Source organism: Lepus europaeus, chromosome 1, assembly GCF_033115175.1.
Source record: "Lepus europaeus isolate LE1 chromosome 1, mLepTim1.pri, whole genome shotgun sequence".
NCBI lineage: Eukaryota > Metazoa > Chordata > Mammalia > Lagomorpha > Leporidae > Lepus > Lepus europaeus.
Window position 1 is genome coordinate 144,404,396 of NC_084827.1, and position 20,209 is coordinate 144,424,604.

A 20,209-nucleotide genomic window follows, 5' to 3' on the forward strand; every position below is an offset into this window, starting at 1 on the left:
ACACTTTATGTGCTCATAGAAGTAAATGTTTGGTGTTCACAGATTGGCTTCATGAACAACGGGAAAATTGAGGCAGCAGACATTGAATATTATATCAATGGAGGCTGCACACCGGATGTCTCTGAACTGGTACGTGACTCACAAAACCGCCTGGGGTTCCAAATACTCACAATGAGAGATTAACTGCGAGTTTGGTTTCTTAGAGTACAGGCTTTCTTAGTTGGTGTCCACCAACCCATGGCACCTGGCGTGTAATGTGGGTTGTGAACAAGGGTGACCCAGATGGCTTCCAGGTCTGCACCACCGTCAGGCTGCATGGCAGCCAGGAAGCCCCTGGCTCACTCTGCAGCTCTGAGAGCTTTGTCCAGGAGAAACATTTCCATTTGCTGTCTTCGAGGCAGGACATGAGAGTCTGATGGACACCTCAGGCTGCAGCCCAGAAGACTCTCACAGAGTGGAGCTAATCATCTCTTCTCTTCTCCTTTCCCAGTACCCTCACCCTAGGCAAGGCCAGGAGGGGTCAGTGACAGACACACTTGGCACTTGGAAGGAGGGCAGAAGTTTGGGCCTGCTCCAGGCAAATCTCTCCCCTTCTCACACCAAGGGAAACCTCTTCCCCACACACATTTCAGCATCTCTTCTCCCTCTCAGGGCTCTCAAATGCTGTGTGCTGTATGCTAGAATGTTGTATTCTATGAGCTTACCCAGGCTCAGCTGCTCCTGCAAATCCTCCTGCTCCCAAACCACATGGGTCCCTCTCACAACCCCTTTTGTTCACGGAATATTCCCCTGACACCAGGTGTGAGGCTGTCACTGGCCTCTTTGGCTTTTCCTTGTTCTACCTAGTGTTTCTGCCTTCTCTGGAAGCTTGGGATTGTGTCTTCTCTCTACCTGCTCATCTCACTGGGGAAGCCCCACCTGTTCACTTGGCTTCCCAATGAGCCCTAGCACTGAACAACACATCCCCCTCCACTTAGGTGTGGGGTCTTCACAGCCCACCCTTCTGTGGCTTCATGACATGTAAAGCAATCTTTGTTTTTTTAAAATTTATTTTCTTTATTTGAAAGTCAGAGTTACACAGAGAAAAGGAGAGGCAGAGAGAGAGAGGTCTTCCATCCGCTGGTTCACTCCCTAATTGGCCGCAATGGCCAGAGCTGCACCGATCCGAAGCCAGGAGCCAGGAGCTTCTTCCAGGTCTCCCATGCGGGTGCAGGGGCCCAAGGACTTGAGCCATCTTCTACTGCTTTCCCAGGCCATAGCAGAGAGCTGAATCAGAAGTGGAGCAGCCGAGTCTCAAGCCAACATCTATATGGGATGCCAGCACTGCAGGCAGCAGCCCAATCCACTATGCCACAGTGCCAGCCAACCATCATTGTTTTTTTTTTTTAAAAAGATTTATGTGCTTATTTGAAAGGCAGCGTGAGAAATAGAGATTTCTCCCATATGCTGGTGTAATCTCCAAATCGTCGCAACAGTTTAGAGCTGGGCCAGGTTGCAGCCAGGAGCCGGGAACTCCATCTGGGTCTCCCACGTGGGTGGCAAGAACCCAAGTACTTGGGCCATCTTCTGCTGATTTCCCTGGGCACCTTAGCAGGGAGCTGGATCGGAAGCAGAGGACTCAAACTGGTGCTCTGGCGTTGCAGGCAGCAGCTTAACACACTGTGCCCCAGTGCTGGTCCCCAAAGGTACCACTTTAATTCTCAGAACAGATGGTCTCCAAGTACAAATACTTGCATGTACTAGAGTGCTGTGGAGGAGGAGAGGCTGCCCTGAGATCCAGCAATGCTTGTTTGCCCCAACTCCACAGAGAGCTGGGCATGACTGTACTCTCCTGCAGATCCGTTCTTTCCACTCTGATTCCCCGAGGAGGCAGGTGCGGTAATTCAGAAGAGTCCCCCTATGCCATCAGTGCCACAGCACAGTCGTCCCTCAGCATCCACAGGGGATTGGAGGCCCTGTGGAGAGACCAAGAGCTGCAGGTGCTCAAGCCCTTTGTCTAAAATGCTGTAGGATTTGCCTGTAACCCATGCGTGTGTCCTGCACCCTTTAAATCATCTCTGGTTACTTATCACACCTAACACAACATAAATGCCATGTATGGGATTCTTACACTGTGTTGTTTAGGGAATAATGATCAAAGAAGTCTTTACATGCTCACTACAGACACCCTTTTCCCAAATATTTTCAGTTCATGGTGGTTGAACCCATGGATACAAAGGGCTGACCATAATTTGATTAGGTCGATGTCAGAAACTTTGGGAGTTTTCATGTTTTAAGTATGGAAAACAATGGAAAAGATCCCAGGAAATTTTAAAGAAATTGAAATTTCTAGCCTAAAGAAGAAAAATGTGTGAATGTTCAAACTACTCAGGGAATTTTTTAAAAAGCTAAATTTTGAAGGTGATCAAATTCCATGTATTTCATATATACAGGTTTAGGCACATAGTGATACTTCCCACCCTATCCTCATCCCACCCAGGCTCCCACCCTCCTTCCTCCTTCCTTTCTTATTCTTTCCTTTAATTTTTATGATGATCTACTTTCATTTTATTTGGTACTCATAAGATCAACCCTAAACTAAGTAAAAAAGTCAATAAATGGTAACCAGAAAACATTGTTCCTCAACAGTAGAGACAAAGGCTGTGAACAATCATCAAATCTCAAAATGTCAATGTCGCTCATACGCATTACATTTTTTTACTCTACTAGTTATCACAGATTAGGGAAAACATATGGTATCTGTTTTTTGGGGACTGACTTGTTTCACTAAGTATAAGGGTTTCCAGTTGCATCCATTTTGTTGCAAAGGACAGGATTTCATTCTCTGTTATGGTTGAGTAGTATTCCATAGTGTATATATACCACATTTCCTTTATCCAGTCATCAACTGATAGACATCTGGGTTAATTCCATATATTAGCTATTGTGATTTGAGCTGCAATAAACACGGAGGTGCAAACAACTCTCAGAAATCTGAAAATAGATCTACCATATGACCCAACAATCCCACTCCTGGGAATTTACCCAAATGAAATGAAATCAGCACATGAAAGAGTTATCTGTACCCCTATGTTTAAAAAGCTAACTTTAAGTTGTTTCCATTTCTACCAAAGACAGAACGTAAATTGGTTTAAATTATAGAAATACCTTTTATCTATCCATATAAATGTGGGCATTTATAGAAGTAAAATGTATGTAATTTAATATTAAGTAGATGGCCACTCAAGTAAATAGTTGGGGACCTTGTGAGATCCCTCTGTGTGGTGGCCCGGAGACTCAAGCAGAGAAGTGCATCTGGAAAGGGTTGGCATTTCTCCTGCCTGGACAGGGAACTTGATGAGTGCCCCCTTAATAGGCTGTCAATCCAGATTTCCTAATTTTAATGCACTGTTCACCTTGGAACACTTTCAGGTAATAGAACATGCTTTGCTCAAACTGGAAAATGCTTATAAGATCCCCAACCTGCGTGTCCAAGGCCGAGCCTGCAAGACCAATTTACCGTCCAATACAGCCTTCCGGGGGTTCGGGTTTCCCCAGGGAGCCTTTGTGACAGAGACCTGGATGTCAGCTGTGGCAGCCAAATGCCATCTGCCTCCAGAAAAGGTAACAAGGCGTGATCCTCAAAACAAGGTCTTTACGTGGATAAAAGGGCAGTCGTTCAGTTCCCAAACTCGTGTTGTTCTGGGACCAGCACTGTGGAGTAGCAGGTATGGGAGCTGGTTCAAGATCCAGCTCCTCCACCTTCTGTTCCAACTCCCTGTTAATGGCCTGGAAAACCAGGGGAGGATGGCCCATGTGGGAGACCCAGAAGAAGCTCCTGGCTCCTGGCTCTGGCCTGGCCCAGCCCTGGCCATTGGGCTACTTGGGGAGTGAACTAGAGAATGGAAGATCTCTCTCTCCCTCTCCCTCTCCCTCTCTCTCTCTCTGTCCCTCTCCCTCTCCCTCTTCCTGTAACTCTACCTTTCAAATAAATAAAAAAATAAATCTGTTAAAAAATCACACTGTCCCTTAAATGCTCAACTTATTTTCTTTTTTGTTTGTTTGTTTTGACAGGCAGAGTGGACAGTGAGAGAGAGAGACAGAGAGAAAGGTCTTCCTTTTCCGTTGGTTCACCCTCCAATGGCTGCTGCAGCCAGCGCGCTGCAGCTGGCACATTGCACTGACCCGAAGCCAGGAGCCAGGTGCTTCTCCTGGTCTCCCATGCAGGTGCAGGGCCCAAGCACTTGGGCCATCCTCCACTGCCTTCCTGGGCCACAGTAGAGAGCTGGCCTGGAAGAGGGGCAACCAGGACAGAACCCGGCGCCCCGACCGGGACTAGAACCCAGGGTGCTGGCGCCGCAGGCAGAGGATTAGCCTATTGAGCTGCAGCGCCAGCTCAACTTATTTTCAGTGTATTCTTTGATGCTGATTCTGTGACCTTTGACAGCTAATCTCTATGATAAATTCACTGCCTGTGGATCTTGTTATAATGTTGGACATTTTCATCCACCAGGTTAGAGAGTTGAACATGTACAGGACAATTGGTAGGACAATCCACAAGCAAGAATTCAATCCAGAGAATCTGATAAAATGCTGGGAGAAATGTATGGAAAATTCTTCATACTACAGCAGGAGAAAAGCTATAGAGGAATTTAACGAGCAGAACTATTGGAAGAAGCGAGGAATAGCCATTATCCCCATGAAATTCTCTGTTGGATTTCCAAAGGCTTTTTATTATCAGGTAATTTTCAGAGGTGCTTATAAGTCTGAAACTTTTTTTCTGAGGGTCTCATAATAAAAGATCTATTGATTCTAATGTTTAGGAAATAGCTTGTAACTCCAGGGGTTTGGGTACTGGTTTGGCAGCTGTGTTTCATTGGCTCTCGGAGTTATGGTGCTATCAGTTGGTGAACAATTGCTGATCACAAAGAAGGTCTACAAGGGAAACCGATGTTTAGAACACCACTGGCCTCATTCACAGATTGTTCTGAGGACCGCATCAAGTCACAATCCCCTTGAATATTTGTTGGCATGCTTTTATGTAACCCTTAGCCATAACTTCTAGAAGGTTCTCTGAACTGCAATATCTACCCTCTGCCACTCACTCTTGATTTTTTTTTAATTTAACTTTTATTTAATGAATATAAATTTCCAAAGTACAGCTTATGGGTTACAATGGCTTCCCCCTCCCAAAACTTCCCTCCCACCCACAACCCTCCCCTTTCCCGCTCCCTCTCCCCTTCCAATCACATCATGATTCATTTTCAATTCTCTTTATATACAGAAGATCAGTTTAGTATATATTAGGTAACGATTTCAACAGTTTGCCCCCATATAGCAACACAAAATGAAAAATACTGTTGGAGTACTAGTTATAGCATTAAATAAGAGTGTACAGCACATTAAAGACAGAGATCCTACATAATATTTTTTTAAAAAAATAATTAATTTTCTATGCCATTTCCAATTTAACACCAGGTTGTTTTTTTTTTTTTTTTAACTCATCCCAGTCACACTGCTGTGGATTTCACTTTCAGGCTCCTCGCTCTAGGGGGCAAGCTAAACCCTTCTTACTCATCTGTCTATTCACCTGCTGAGTACCAGTCTTAAATGCCTGATGGCAGGATGGATGATGGATGATGGGTGATGGGCGATGGGTGAACACACTGTTACGGGAATGAAAAGATGAAACAATTTTTTGTGGGCATTGTATCTTCTGCTGCAATTTCTTTGAAATTGCTCTACACGTTCTAGAAAAATAATCTCTAGTTGTGTGGTCCTTCCTAAAAAGACCCATTGAAAATCTACAGAGAAGACACCAACATTTCTGCCTGTGATTCATTGATACTGTCTGTAGATTTTCCCAAAAATACAGTTCATCTTGAAAGTATGGAAGGCTGATAAGCTAAGAATGAGTCTTTCAAGATTAGTTCTATAGAAATCAAGCAAAGACAGATCCCTAAAAGGCAGTGTTAGTGGGGTTTTTAAAGGACCTTTCTTTTCTCAAATAATTGAGTTTTGAAGGATTACATTCGAAGACTATTGGAACAGATGAAAATATCTAAACATTCTTACACTAAATGCCCAGGGCTTCCTTGCCTGAGAAATGAGATTTGACCTGGTCCTATGCTTCCTATGGGAGGCCCCGGAGAGAGAGCAACCCCAGTGCTTAAATTACTCCAAACTGGGTCATGTGCTTGCTTCAGCAATTCCATTGCTCTGCTTTCATTTTTCTCTGGATGATCTGGAAACACAATCTTTACTTTGTAAGCAAAGATTTCTTTTAGATGTTTCGCCACACCCAAAATTGTGGTTGCCAGCAACTCCTAAGCTCAGGGAAGACAATAACTAGTTTAGCATTTTAAAATTCAAGCTAATGTATACACATATATATTTTAACATGTCCAAAGTTGTCTAACTCTGATCCACCTTTTAGTCACACCCTATCTTCTAGAACATTCTGTCCACCCCCCTCAAAACTTCCATGACTAGGATTCTGCTTGCTCAAGACATTGCTCTTGAGAGAAGATAATCTCAGATCATTAATTGTACCCATCTGGTAAAATGTGTGGAATGAGGAATTTAACAAGATTCTGGAAATCTCCATTTGTTCCCCATTTAGTGATCTGAGACACTACTGAGAACCCCTGTTGGGACAAGGGGACTCAGAGCATCATTTACACCTGATCATATGGATAGCAGCTACGCACATCTCCTTTCAAAGAAAATTGTGAAAATATACTTTTTCCCGGAATCTCATTTCACTGGATGAGGTCAGGTCAAGTTTCCCCACCAAGCTAGGTCTGAGATCCAGAATTACAGGGGAGGGATTGGGGATTTCCATTAGTGTTACCCCTCCATGCTGTGGGTCTGCTTCTTGGTGAGTAGAAATCAAAAGCTCCATCACCCGTAGTTGTCACGCAAAGTCATTTGCAGCAAATCAGGAGACCGTGGGGGATCCTTTCCAAAGCTTTGGTTCTCCAAGCCAAGGGAAGCAGGTGTCTCTTATCTTAGGGGAAACAAATATGCAAGAAAGGGCATTCTTGTCAACACATGTAGGGGTGGGCACAAGCTCATGCAAGCACAATTTGGAAACATGCTTAGACACCACTCATTAGGGTATTTAGGCTTAAACTCCTCCCAGGGGGAAGAACTTAGCATTAAAATTAGGAAAAATTAACTCTCAGTCAATTCTTGGACATTTGCACAGGCTCTGTTGTCCTGGCTGTGGTCATGTGGTTCTAGTTAGAATCTGGTGGGTTGAAGCTACCTGTTTCCTCTCTCTGGGCCTGAAAGACAGCTTTTGATGAAATGTTACTTTTCGGCCCACACCCCCAGGGGAGGGGGTTCGTGTTACATGGGTTATTCTAGTGCTATTCAGTTATTCTGATAATAACACAGCATGTGTGAACAATGAGATTATGGACAAATGAGATTTTGGTTTTTTATATTTTGCTATGTTTTATTCCATAATTCTCTACATGCTTTTCACTCCCCAGAAGCAATTGAGAGTAATATGCTCCGAGGAAGGAAGGGAAAGAGTTCATTAGGATGGAGTGTCAATCCCCAAACGACATCTAAGGGCGAAGAGTCTGTAGCCCAACAAAGAAAAATGAGCTCTGGGTTCCACCTGGTTGTTAACCGTTGGCTCCATTCGTCATTCCTTGCAGAGGAGAGGCAGTGAGGAGCTCTGCTTGCTGAATTCAACCTTACCCTTCTCAGAAAGGAACACGCCCAGCAGGCATTCGAAGTGTGACTCATTAGTGTCAATGGGAAAGGACCATGCGACAGCTCCCGGACTCAATTCTAGCGAGAAAATATGAATTCAGGCTTTGCTTTACTCACGGTTTCCAAGGAATGGCACCTTTGCTGTTCTCGCGTGGCACACACCTTTTGATGAAAACATTGGTCCAGTATCAGTGAAACTGTGGCTTTATTTCAGTGGCTTCTGGCACTTCATTAATGACTGCTTCACTGTCAGAGATTCCTGTTCGGATGCCAGGAAGAATAGATTTCTCATTTTATTTCCAGGCTGCTGCTCTAGTCCACATCTACACAGATGGATCTGTGTTGGTTGCTCACGGCGGAGTTGAATTGGGTCAAGGTATTAACACCAAAATGATACAGGTGAGAGAGGTTGTTTCACTTTTGCCATCAGCCAAAATTAGGCTTTGTGAAATATTCCCAGAGTCTGTAGGGTATCACTGTTGAGTTCTGTGATGCAGTGACCAGACACCCACAAATGTGCCTCGGAGCACATTCCAGATGACCTGGAAATGAACCAACTAGAACTTAGAGGGTTTTGCTTCCCTTCCCTGGTTGCTGGGGCTTCACCTAAACTCAACTTCCCAAGGGACCAGTAGCTCTTAACCCTTGACTGGAGTGGCTACACCCTTTCATGGGCTCCAAAGCTCAGGTGCTGGGCAGCCAGCATTTCCTGTATATAATTAGCAGCCAAATGCAGACTTCCTGGTGTCATACAACCTGTCCATTCTCCCATCAGCAAGTCCACGTACCGTGCTCACCTGATAAAAGGAACCTCATGTAGGGTTGGGGGGCCTTCCTCTGGAATGTGGACCCTGGCTACAGGTCCAGTGGACTTCCCTGTGAGTGATGATCTCTGTTTCCAAGATTCACCTCTCTCCATAAAAACCTGCTTTAAATCCCTACTGTGTGTCTTTAAGAGACTTTTCCTGACCCTTGGCTCTTGGCAAACTTGGGGTGCAGAGAAGCACTTAACATTTTAATGAGTTTTGAGACTTTTTATAAGCTTTGGCTTATGTATGTCTGCCCGAACCATAGATTATGAGGTCTCCTATCACTTTTTAAAAAGAGTTTCTAATATATTTGAATTATTGTTCCAGTTGCACCCTTGATGGGCACATTCTGTCTGCTTGTTTTTCGGGGCAGGTGGCCAGCCGTGAGCTAAAGCTACCAATGTCCTACATACACATCGGCGAGATGAACACCGTGACAGTGCCCAACACAACTGCCACCGCAGCCTCCACTGGTGCAGATGTCAATGGAAAAGCTGTACAGGTGATGATTTTACTAACTCTCACCCTTCTTTCACACTGCAAAGTCCTTTTCTCTTCCACTAAAATTCTCATGCTTTTTCCCATGAGCACCAGATGTAAGAGGGTAAACACCACCTCCTGTTGTTCCTCTGTCCCACCCGAAATTCTGGGCACTGTGGTATTGTTTAGCAGCATAATTTTTTATTAAAATGTGTAAAGAAAAAGTAATATATTTAATGAACATCACTCCAAGACACTGACTTCACACAGGCAGACATAACGCCTCTTCCTGAAGCATTGTTTGAAGTCCAGAATACAGCATGGCACAGCCACTGCGAGCCTGAGACCCGCAGAAGCCAGGGGGCTCACGAATGACTCCGAGGAAAAGGCTGACCCGAGAGGCAGGGAGGGAGACAGCATTGCCTTCTGACATGACTCAGAAATTCAACCACGTTACAAAATGAGTTTGTTGAGTTACAAAGCCATCCCTTAGAGGAAGGGGTCTCCTACTAGCTATAAAATTAAAGTCCACATTAGCATATTGTCGTGCACAGCTTGCTACCAAAGGAAAAACACAGCACCAAATCCCAAGCCAAATCCCAAGCCTAGTTTGTTCTATGCAGAAAGTGCCTTAGACCAATGACACCTGGTCAGCAGTCAGCCACTGGGAGTCTGCACCCAAGTCTGAAAGAGCCGGGCAGCTGCCAGACAGCTCTGCAGGTGCCTACTGGCCAAGGCCTGGTGTGCTATGCCCAAGACATCCACTTGAGCCTGTGTGCTCACTAATTTGTTATTGAAAACTCCAAATCCAGTTGGAGGAGTTGCTATAGAAACCCCAAACAGGGTCCACTCATCTGTCTCGTAGCAAACCAATCACAGACCCAGGGTGGTGAGGAAAAGTAGGTGTTTATTACAAGGCACAGAGCAAGGAGCCAGGCAGCTGATGCTCAAATCCTCACTCTGTGAGGGGTTAAAGGAAGTGAGTCCTGCAGGTCAAAGCTGGGGTTGAGCAGTGTGTGATGAGTTCAAGTGTGGGCCAGGATCCAAGGCTTTCCTCTGATTCTTCAGTGAGGGGGCCCAGCAGTGGTCGCCATGGAGCGGCAAAGGTGGGCTCCTATCTGTCTGGGTCTCAGGGTGGATTGGGCATTACTCTGTTGGACCAGGGCCTATGAGCTCCTGAAAATCCCTCAAAATAGAGGTGAGCGTTGATATATCGGCTATGTTAATTATAAGAGCAGTTTGAGCCTTTTTGAATCAGGGTCTTGGTCCTGGCTTTGGTCTTGTGTCACTCCCTTAAGTTAATAAGTTCATGTGCATAGAGGAACTGCAAGCTAAGGAAGAGGTCCTGGGCCTGATAAAGCAAAGGCGCTAGGACTAGGGGCTCAGCTTCACTCTTCTATTAAAAGGGAAGGCAGTTGTCTCTGCAGTTGTCTCTGGAGGCTTTGAGTATAGATCGGCACCACTCCTATACCCGTGTCACTTCCAAAATGCTAGCAGAGCTAAGTAACAAATTCGAACATTAAAGACCTCCTGATGGGAGAACAAAGATGACCCCAAACTACCCTCCTAGCAGGACAGACTTGTTGAGTGCAGGGTTCTGGTACCCGAAAAGGGGGTAGGTGGAGATGTTTCTGCTCTGGTCAGTTGAATCTGAACACCAAAGCCAAGAATAACTCACTCACTGGCAGTAACCCTGTGGCCACTCCAGTTCCAAGCACTTTTTGCACAAAGCTTTCACGTGTACTTGCAGAGTTGAGTAACTGGGATAATAGTTCTGTAGTTAACAAATATTAACATTTAAAACAACCTTTGGGGCCACTGCCTGCAATGTCAGCATCCTATATGGATGCCCATTTATGCACCAGCTGTTCCATTTCTGATCCAGCTTTCTGCTAATGTGCCTGGAAAAGCAGCAGAAGATGGCTCAAGTTCTTGGGAACCCACATGGGAGACCCAGAGGAAGCTCCTGGCTCCTGGGTTTGGCCTTGCACAGCCCCAGCTGTTGCAGCCATATGGGGAGTGAACCTGCAAATGGAAGATTCTCTCTCTCTCTCTCTCTCTCTCTCTCTCTCTCTCTGCCTTTAGAATAAATAAAATAAATCTTTAAAAAAACACACAAAAGAACAACCTTTCCAGGTAGGTATTAGTTGACCATTTCATACAAACCAAGATACATTGGAGAGCAAATGGAGCCACTTATATTAATTCAAGGACAACAAGTGCAAGTGGGGATTGTTCTGGGCTGAGCTGTGTTGTCACCTGGTGCTGGTATCTCTGAGTCCCAAATGAGCTCTCCAAAGTGTAGAAAGTGAAAGTCACTCAAATGCTGAGAAGAAGCCAAACCATGCAATCCCAGGTGTGCCAACTCCGTTTCTCTCCACACCACCCCGACTTTCTCCCTGCCTGACCTGGAGGAGCTCTTGTCTTCACTGTCCTGGCAGAGGTTTTCATGGGCCTGCAAGTGGTCCGTAAAAATTAAGTGGAACCTCAACGCATAAGGCAAATACAAGCAGAGTCACCTTGACTGAACCGGGGCAGTGGGGTCTGGCCTCCTGCTGGCCTGCTCTCGCCTCCTACGGGGATCCTCAAAGCCCCACCTCTGCACCACATCCACACGGAGCATCAGGGCCTGATCCTGGCCCAGACGTGGAGACAAAGTGGATGGGAGGTGTCTGAAAGAATGTAGAGGCTTAGCGAATGGTGTCAGGGAGACCCCAGTCACATCAGCCCTCTGTCTCTCCCCACCCGCAGAGTGCCTGCCAGACTCTCCGGAAACGCCTGCAGCCCATCATCAGCCAGACTCCTAATGGCACCTGGGAGCAGTGGGTAAGCACCACGTGTGGCTGGGGACTGATGAGCTCCTTCCGCAGACTAAGCAGAAGCACCTGTTGCGTGATGGCCGCACCCCCCCCCCCCAGGACCCCCTCCCACACACACACTGGCAGCGCGTCCCAGTCACCGAGAGCAGACAGATCTCTGGGCGTCCAGTTCAAGTGCAGATTCCGAGTCACAGGTCTGATGCTGCTGGACCATGCTTCAAGCAGCAAGAGCATCAGGGATGGGAAGAGCAGTGATTAACCGGGAACCAGATGTTATTGAAGAGAAATCTCGGGTTCCTCTGGAGGTCTCCTCACACCTGGAAAAGTAGCTCAGTGATGCCAACACTGTTCTTATTTAAATACAACCCGGTGTGTGTCTAAGGAAAGTGAGCCCACACCGTCTAGCTCACTATTAGAAACCTGCAAGGGAAAAAAGCGAGATGTTTACGAGAAGTTCTTACAAGAGAAGCTGAGATATGGGGTCAAGTTTTGAGAAATAGCTGTGATAAATCCTTGCTATTTTCTACAAGCACTTTTCAAAAGTTCCTGGGGGAACATGGAGAAGTTTCCCCTGGGTTGTAGTTACTGCTGGTGTTTCAGAACATGAAAGACCAGATAAGAGGTTGAGGGAGCAGAAGTAGCCAAGCCCTGTGAGTGTTTAATTAAGTAGGAAAGCGACTTTGATGTCCCATGGGAAAGCCTCAGGAAGCACCGATGGATGACACACTCTGGAAGCAACTTGACTGATCTACCAAGGTTACCCTTTTTTCTCAGTTTGTTCCTTTGAACCTTAAAAATATAGGTGCATATCCCACCCAGCTGTAGCTGCACCCTCGGCCAGGTTCCCCATCTAGGGGACAGGAAGATGGGGCCTTTGCAAAGGTTGTGCTCTAGGGACTTTGCATTTATACTTCTGCCATACTCGTTTTCTTCCTCACTTTTCCACTTGACCACTGAAGACACCCACAAGCCAGTGTCTGTGTTAGAACTCACTTCTGCACTATGCTTGTTCATTCAGCAATATATTTCCAATAATAAGGCAACATATGCCAGCCAGAAAATGGTTGTTTCCCTGTGTTTTGCTTCTTTTTTTTCCAGTTGTTTATTTATCCTTTGATAATATCCCTTCTTTGTAGGTTAATGAAGCTTTTGCTCAAAGCATTAGTCTCTCCGCCACCGGATATTTTAGGTAAGACATCTTAAAATGCTGTCCTATAGTTATCCTCTTTGACAATAGAAAAGGAGTTTATGGAAAGGCAGGCTCAATTGTTTATATTCTAAATAGTAAGTCTATTATTTATTTATTTCATGTTTATGGAAAGACTTTGATCAGGGAGAGAAATGCCATGTTATCCCTACAGGAAGGTAGACAATTTTGAGGTAAGCCTCACAATTTCCTACATGTTATGCCTTAGTACACAGAAACCAGCCACAGGTTTACAGGTTTGACATTGAGCCCTGGGCATATCATGGACAGCTCAGGGTAGTGTCATTTGGTCAAAGCTTTTACTGCTGTCCACCATGGATTAGCTCTTAGGCCTTTCAGTTTTACTCTTTAACAGAGTGTAGTATTTGGTGCTTCCTACTGTTTCTTTGCTCTCCAGAAATCTTGCCTTGTATCCTGACTCTTATGGCCCTATTCTCTTATCAGTTTGGGAGTTGGTTATAGAAGCTGTGAATCAAGCCAGAGATGACCCAAGTCATCCCGCACAAATAGTGTGGAGAATTGATCAAGACGTCACATCAGACATGGCAGTTCATCCAAACATCCCACAGGAAACAACAAAAAAACTAACCCTGCTCTTATCATGTGAGCATACCTGGGCACTTCTCCTAGGCTTATGGGGAAGGTAACACAGTAGCCTGGTAATGTTTTGAAGAACAGAGCTCACATCTGGAGGTAGGTTAGGTTTTTCTTGAATGAGGAGGCCATCTCTAGTGTCAGTTGCCCAGAGAATGGCCATAAACTTGGGAAACTGGGACTGAAAGGGTTTAGCCTCTGTTGCTTTCACATGTCAAGACCATGAAAGGTACAGGCACTACTGGGTGGTGAGTATAAATGATTGTAACCAGCAAGAACATCCATGTTTTTGTCCAATAACTGAAAAGAAGTAAGCTGAGTTCTAAATAGGATTCATTAAATTATCTCCTTTTGTTGTCCTTTTTTATCTCCTATCACATCTCCAAGTCTTATATGAACATTCTATCTTTGTTCAGCTGGGTCATGGGCAATCAACCCAAGACTCCTTTATACAGAATAAGAAAAAAGGGGAAAACACTGTGCCATTAGGCCAATGTAGTGATGGTAGAATCACACATGGACCCCAAACAGAAAGTGAGTCTTGAGTAAAAGCCAAGGCCACTTGGTTAATTCAATGCAAACTCAGGTGTTCTGAGCTTCATTTTCACTAAGATGAATTCCCTTACAGTAATGGAAAGTTATAAATGGAAAGTTATCTTGGCACACAGGTGTAGAATTCTTTTGGGAGATAAGCAGCCACAAGCAATAGAGGCCAGGCCAACTGCAACAAACAAAGGAAACTGAACTCGAAAGGTCCTGTTGGATGATGAAGGTTGGACAGTAATGGAGAAAGACTCATGCAATGAAATCTTTGTTGGTACCCAGCCAGTTGCATGCCAGACTCAAGGATTAGAGCAAGAGCCTTATTACTACACCTGCCAACACCTAGCAAAATGATCTGCGATCTTGAGACAGAAGTCGCAGAAACATGGGCTGAGAGCTGAAAAGAGCTGAGATCAGTTGTGTGAAAAATCAGTAACTTCTCAGATACACACTGCATTTGATGAGTTAGAAGCTACCAGGATGGTGTGTGAACAGCCTTAAGGTTGACTCAACAAGAAGCAAACAATGTGTCCATGTAGAGTTTCTTGTATTCCCTCTACCCCAGAACAAGATGGCTCCAAAGCTTGGGGTGAGACTGAAAGATTGTTAAGGATGGCAGATTCCCAACCAGAGAAGATGGAAGGGTTCAGGAAAGAGAGTAAGATGGCTCATTTTTAGAGCTTTGTAATTCATTCTGTTTTGTTTTTTCTTCATGCTATTGCAATGGAACCAAGACTCCTGGCAACTCTTTGAAATCTTGAACCCAAGAGTAAATTCAAGAGAAAGCATTAAATTCTAGATCTTTTTTTAAGATTGATTTATTTGAAAGGCAGAGTTACAGAGAAGCAAAAGAAGAGAGAGAGAGAGAGTCTTCCATCCACTGGTTCACTCCCCAGATAGCCGCAATGGCTGGAGCTGTGCCAATCTGAAGCCAGGAGCCAGGAGCTTCTTCCAGATCTCTCATGCGGGTGCAGGGGCCCAAGGACTTGGGCCATCTTCCACTGCTTTCGCAGGCCATAGCAGGGAGCTGAATGGGAAGTGGAGCAGCCGGGACTTGAACCGGTACCCATATGGGATGCCAGCACTGCAAGCAGCAGCTTTACCTGCTATGCCACAGTGCCGGCCCCTAAATTCTAGATCTTGACAACTCCCCTCACTGACTCACAGTGCTTGTTTCCATGCTTTGTTCCCTCAGTTACTATTTATTGAGTGCTTCCCACGTGCAGATAGAGCTCTAGGAGCTGGACCGACAGCAGTGAGCCCACAAACCCAACAGCATCAGCCCACTCATAGCTCACACTCTTTGCTTCCCTTAACTCCTGATTATTCTGCATTACCACAGCCTCTTCCTGCCTTACCTGCTACCTCATTGCAGGATCCCATCTTCCTTCCAAGATCCTTTAACTGCCTTCCATTCCTGCCCCTTCTATCTCTTCTGAGACCGTCTCCCATCAATTATCCCCTTGCTCCGCATCTTTCCTTTGGTTCATTAACTTCCTCTTCTAAATATGCTAGATTTGCTCTGACCTATTAAAACCAGCAGTAATGAATAAAATCAAACAGCAACAACACAGGAAACTATTCTCTCACTCGTGCTCCCAGCCCTCCCTGTACAAAGTTAGGATTTTTCCCTTCTCCTTGCTGTTCCATCACACATTTTAAGCTAAGTCTGATTTGGCTGCCCCTTACTTCTTTAGCTTTTTCACTTATTATTTATTCTCATTTTATTTAAAAGAACAGACACAGAGATATTCCATCTACTGTTTCACTCCCCAAATGCCCACAACAGCTGGGTCTGGGTCAGGCTGAAGCTAGGAACCTGGAGCTCAATCCATATCTCCAGTGGGTGACAAGGACCTACTTACTTGAATTATCATCTGCTGCCTCCCAGGGTAAATATTAGTGGGAAGCTAGCATCGGAAGTGGAGCCAGGACTGGGACCCGGGCACTCCAGTATGGGACATGAGAATCCCAAGTGATGGGTTAAGACATCTTAACCCCTAAGCCAAATACCCGCCTCTGCCCCTTGCTGCTCAGTCCACTCCAACCTGGCTGCCTCTTGCACCACTCTACAGCAACAGGTCTTGTTGAAGTAACAAAATATTTCCCACTAGACTGTTTCTTATACATGCTCAGCAATTCAACCTAGCTTCAAATTTTTGTATTAGGAGTATAGTTAAATCACGAAGCTCATTTTTGACTGGTTGAGAAAGGAACTGCTTGAAGGACTCTCTTGAGAAGCATTTTGGAGCCAGATCTGAGTTCAGCTAGAAATAATGCTGAAGTAGATTAGTGATGCCTGCCCTGGGATGCATCAAGGTATGGGATGTAGGGGTAGTCCAAGATCAGATCCTTTACCTTTATTATGTCATTTACTCTTGCTCAAACTGTTCAAGTGGAGGATTCTCACCTCTCTTCATAAATGAGGACATTGAGACTCCAACAGGTGTGCAGTTTGCCCAAGGTCACATGGCTAGCAGGAAGCCAAGCATGGACTCACACCTATGATGCAAGAGTCCTTTCTTTGTGGTTTCACCACCCTCCTAACTACATCCAAAACAGGTGGGTGGTGCATTCAAGAAAAGCTGCAGAGCTTGATCATCAGGATCAACGTTTCTAGTAACTCTGTTGTTTTTTATAAAAATCATAAATGATAGTGAATAGCAAAACAATCACATAGCAATAAGTAGAACATTTCTTGAGTCTTTTTGATAGACCAGACAATATTCTAACTGCCCCCATTTAAGTCTCAACAACCGATGAGGAGGCATTATGATTTCCCCCTTTTAGGGTCAGGGAAACCAAGTCTGCACAGTTGGATCTTCCAGTCCTAAAGAGGGAGTCAGGCTCAGCTCAGGAGCCCATCACCTGCACCCTGCACTATGCGGTCTTTGTCCAGTGACTAGCAGGTGGTCTCACTTAGAGTGACCATAACTCCCACATACTTAGCACAGTCCCCAACTAGTTTCATTCCCTAAGCATTCTCCAGGGATCAAATAAAATAACCCAAATACTTTATACCTGGGTTATGTTACTGTAATTCTTGATTTTAAAAAATTAGCTTGAGGGAAAGCATTGTGGCATAGTGGGTAAACCTGCTGCCTGCAATGCTGGCATCCCGTATGGGTGCTGGTTCATGTTTCAGCTGCTCCACTTCGGTTCCACAACCCTGCTAATGGCCTGGGAAAGTAGCATAAGATGGCCCAAGTTATTGGGCCCCAGCCAACCCATGTGAAAGACCTGGAAGAAGTTCCTGGCTCCTGGCTTTGGCTTGGCCCAGCCCTGGTTGTTGCCACCATTAGGGAAGTGAACCAGAAGATGGAAGATCTCTCTCTCTCTCTTTCTTTCTTTCTCTCTCTTTCTGTAACTCTGACTTTCTTTCTTTCTCTCTTTCTTTCTTTCTTTCTTTTTTTTTTTTTTTAAGATTTATCTATTTAGGCCGGCACCGTGGCTCACTATGCTAATCCTCCGCCTGTGGCGCTGGCACCTGGGTTCTAGTCCCAGTCAGGGCACCGGATTCTGTCCCAGTTACTCCTCTTCCAGTCCAGCTCTCTGCTGTGGCCCGGGAAGGCAGTGGCGGATGGGCCCTGCAACCGCATGGGAGACCGGGAAGAGGCACCTGGCTCCTGGCTTTGGATCGGCGCAGCGCGCCAGCCGTAGCGGCCATTTGAGGGGTGAACCAACAGAAGGAAGACCTCTCTCTCTCTCTGTCTAATTCTGCCTGTCTAAAAAAAAAAGAGATTTATCTACTTATTTGAAAGTCAGAGTTACACAGAGAAAAGGAGAGGCAGAGAGAGAGAGAGAGAGAGAGAGAGAGAGGAAGGTCTTCCATCCACTGGTTCACTCCCCAATTGGCTGCAACGGCTGGAGCTGCGCCGATGCGAAGCCAGGAGCCAGGAGCCTCTTCTGGGTCTCCCAAGCAGATGCAGGGACCCAAGGACTTGGGCCATCCTCCACCACTCTCCCAGGCCATAGCAGAGAGCTGGATCAGAAGAAGAGCAATCAGGACTAGAACCAGCGCCCATATGGGATGCCAGTGCTTCAGGCCAGGGTGTTAACCCACTGTGCCACAGCGCCAACCCCGTAACTCTGACTTTCAAATAAAGTCTCGAAAAAAAAAAAATGGTTTTACAAAACTTTTATTCCACAGCCTGTTTCTAATTTTTAAAGAAGGTGATATAAGAAATGCAGGAAAATGCAGAAGAGAGTTCCTGGAGTTTTTGTAAAATGCTGTAAAAGTTATAGCTAATTTATCTTATAATTTAAATTTCTTTTAGAGAGAGACAAAAGCTATGAAAATTTTTGTTTCTTAGTAATATGCTATGATTTTTAAAAATTATATAATAAGCACTAAATAATTGTTTTTTATTTCTTCACTCTGGCAACTGGGAAACTCAAAGTTAATTTGTATATTTAATATAGCTTTCTCATATATAAATTCCTACTCTTACTATTTATTTCATTTCTTTTCTTTTCACTTCTATTTTAATGATTTGATTATTGTATTTGTGCCTACCATGAATTTTTTCTGTGAATAGGCTCATTAAAGGCTCATTTCCGAAGTAAATAAGTGAAACTGAATACTGATGTTGTTGTACCTGAGCGAGTGCAGAGGAATACTATACGTTGATAACATTTGTTGGTCCCTTATTGCCAGCGGTGGACAGCAGGCTCATTCCCTAAAGAACTCTTGACCCCAGAGCCCAAAGTAGCAGGGTTTATAAAGGCAAAAACCACGAAACCGGGAGGGGAATACATGGTTACTGGAGTCAAGCTAACCTAAAACCTATTTGAAACTAATATCAATTATAATCTTGATAATACAAGTTATAATCTTAACAATTTCAATTATAATTTTGACATTAATCCAGGTATTGGCCTAAATCATATATAGGACATAGACAAATTACTATCTTGTCATTAGCTCAGGTGTAGCCTGTCTGTTTTTAAGCTTGAGCGATCTTACTGGGGGGTTTCTATGCTTTGGCACGTGTGATGCAGGGGACTGCCATTGTTTGAGTGTTTTAGGTCATAGTTTCGGACTAGAGAGCGTGCTTTCTCAAGATAGTCTCAGGTGTTCCAAAATGGAGTCCGTACGGTGAAGGTGTTACTTCAATGTCTACCATGAATCTCCCATGAGTTTCTTAGCAGATAACAGACCCTTCTCCTAACAACCCTTGTGGTGACTGAAAAAGATCATTATTTAGTCCGTCTTCTCAACAGGAACTGACCACAAACATTTTAACTCTTTCTTAAATTTTTCAAACAATCACAAATGTACAGAAAAGTTTACAATATAATTGATGGCATCTTATTTACATCTGAGTAAATTGCTGATAAGATGCCCTGTCATTCCTGAGCACATTAGTGTTTCATCCTACACACTGCATCATGTACCCACCAAAGTCCAGAAGTGACCCCTGGCACGTTCCTACCGTGTAATCATCCAACGCCACTCAAGACTTGCCAATTGTCCCAATCAAACCTTTTATGGAAAAAAGACCCAACACAGACTCTTGCTTTGTGTTCAGTTGTCCTCTGACTGTAGTGTCTTTCAGCCGAGATCACACCTTCTGTCTCGCCAGGATATCTACGACCTTGACACTTGTGAGAATCATGGCTAGTTATGTTGTGAAACATCTCCCGGTTTGAGTTTGTCTGAGGTTTCCTTGTGGTGAGATGGAGGTTGTGTAGCTTTGCAGACTGTTAGAGCAGTTAGTGTGATCTCATTGCATCCTGTCAGGTGGCACAGGATTTCAGCGTCCTCTTGATTGAGACAATGTCCTCCAGGTGTCTCCACCCACTGTGAGGTGGTTTTCCTCGGTGTGTAAATAAGTACTCTGGGGGGAGATACTTTGAGAGTATTAAATTCCTTGTTCCTCACAAACCTTCCTGTTTACTTATTTGTATAAACTCATGGTTGCCAATTTCTTACCATCATTCTTTGTCTACCTCTATTTATCTACCACTTTATTTATATCATTATTTATTTTTTGCTTAGATTATCCTGATTCCAGGACTAAGGCCGGGAAAATGAAAGAGAAGCCTGG

The 20,209-nt window shown here is 44.8% G+C and overlaps 1 protein-coding gene across 1 annotated transcript in view; it reads left to right on the forward strand.

The window, feature by feature from the left end:
* The window catches only part of LOC133767119 (aldehyde oxidase 3-like), a 136,162-nt gene that overhangs the window by 61,049 nt on the left and 54,904 nt on the right, over positions 1-20,209 (forward strand). Inside the window, exons 24-30 of the mRNA XM_062201333.1 lie at positions 43-129; positions 3,412-3,603; positions 4,493-4,720; positions 8,011-8,106; positions 8,890-9,018; positions 11,748-11,822; positions 12,952-13,004. Of these exons, the coding sequence (XP_062057317.1) occupies positions 43-129; positions 3,412-3,603; positions 4,493-4,720; positions 8,011-8,106; positions 8,890-9,018; positions 11,748-11,822; positions 12,952-13,004 (860 nt within the window). The remainder of the gene's footprint in view (positions 1-42; positions 130-3,411; positions 3,604-4,492; positions 4,721-8,010; positions 8,107-8,889; positions 9,019-11,747; positions 11,823-12,951; positions 13,005-20,209) is intronic.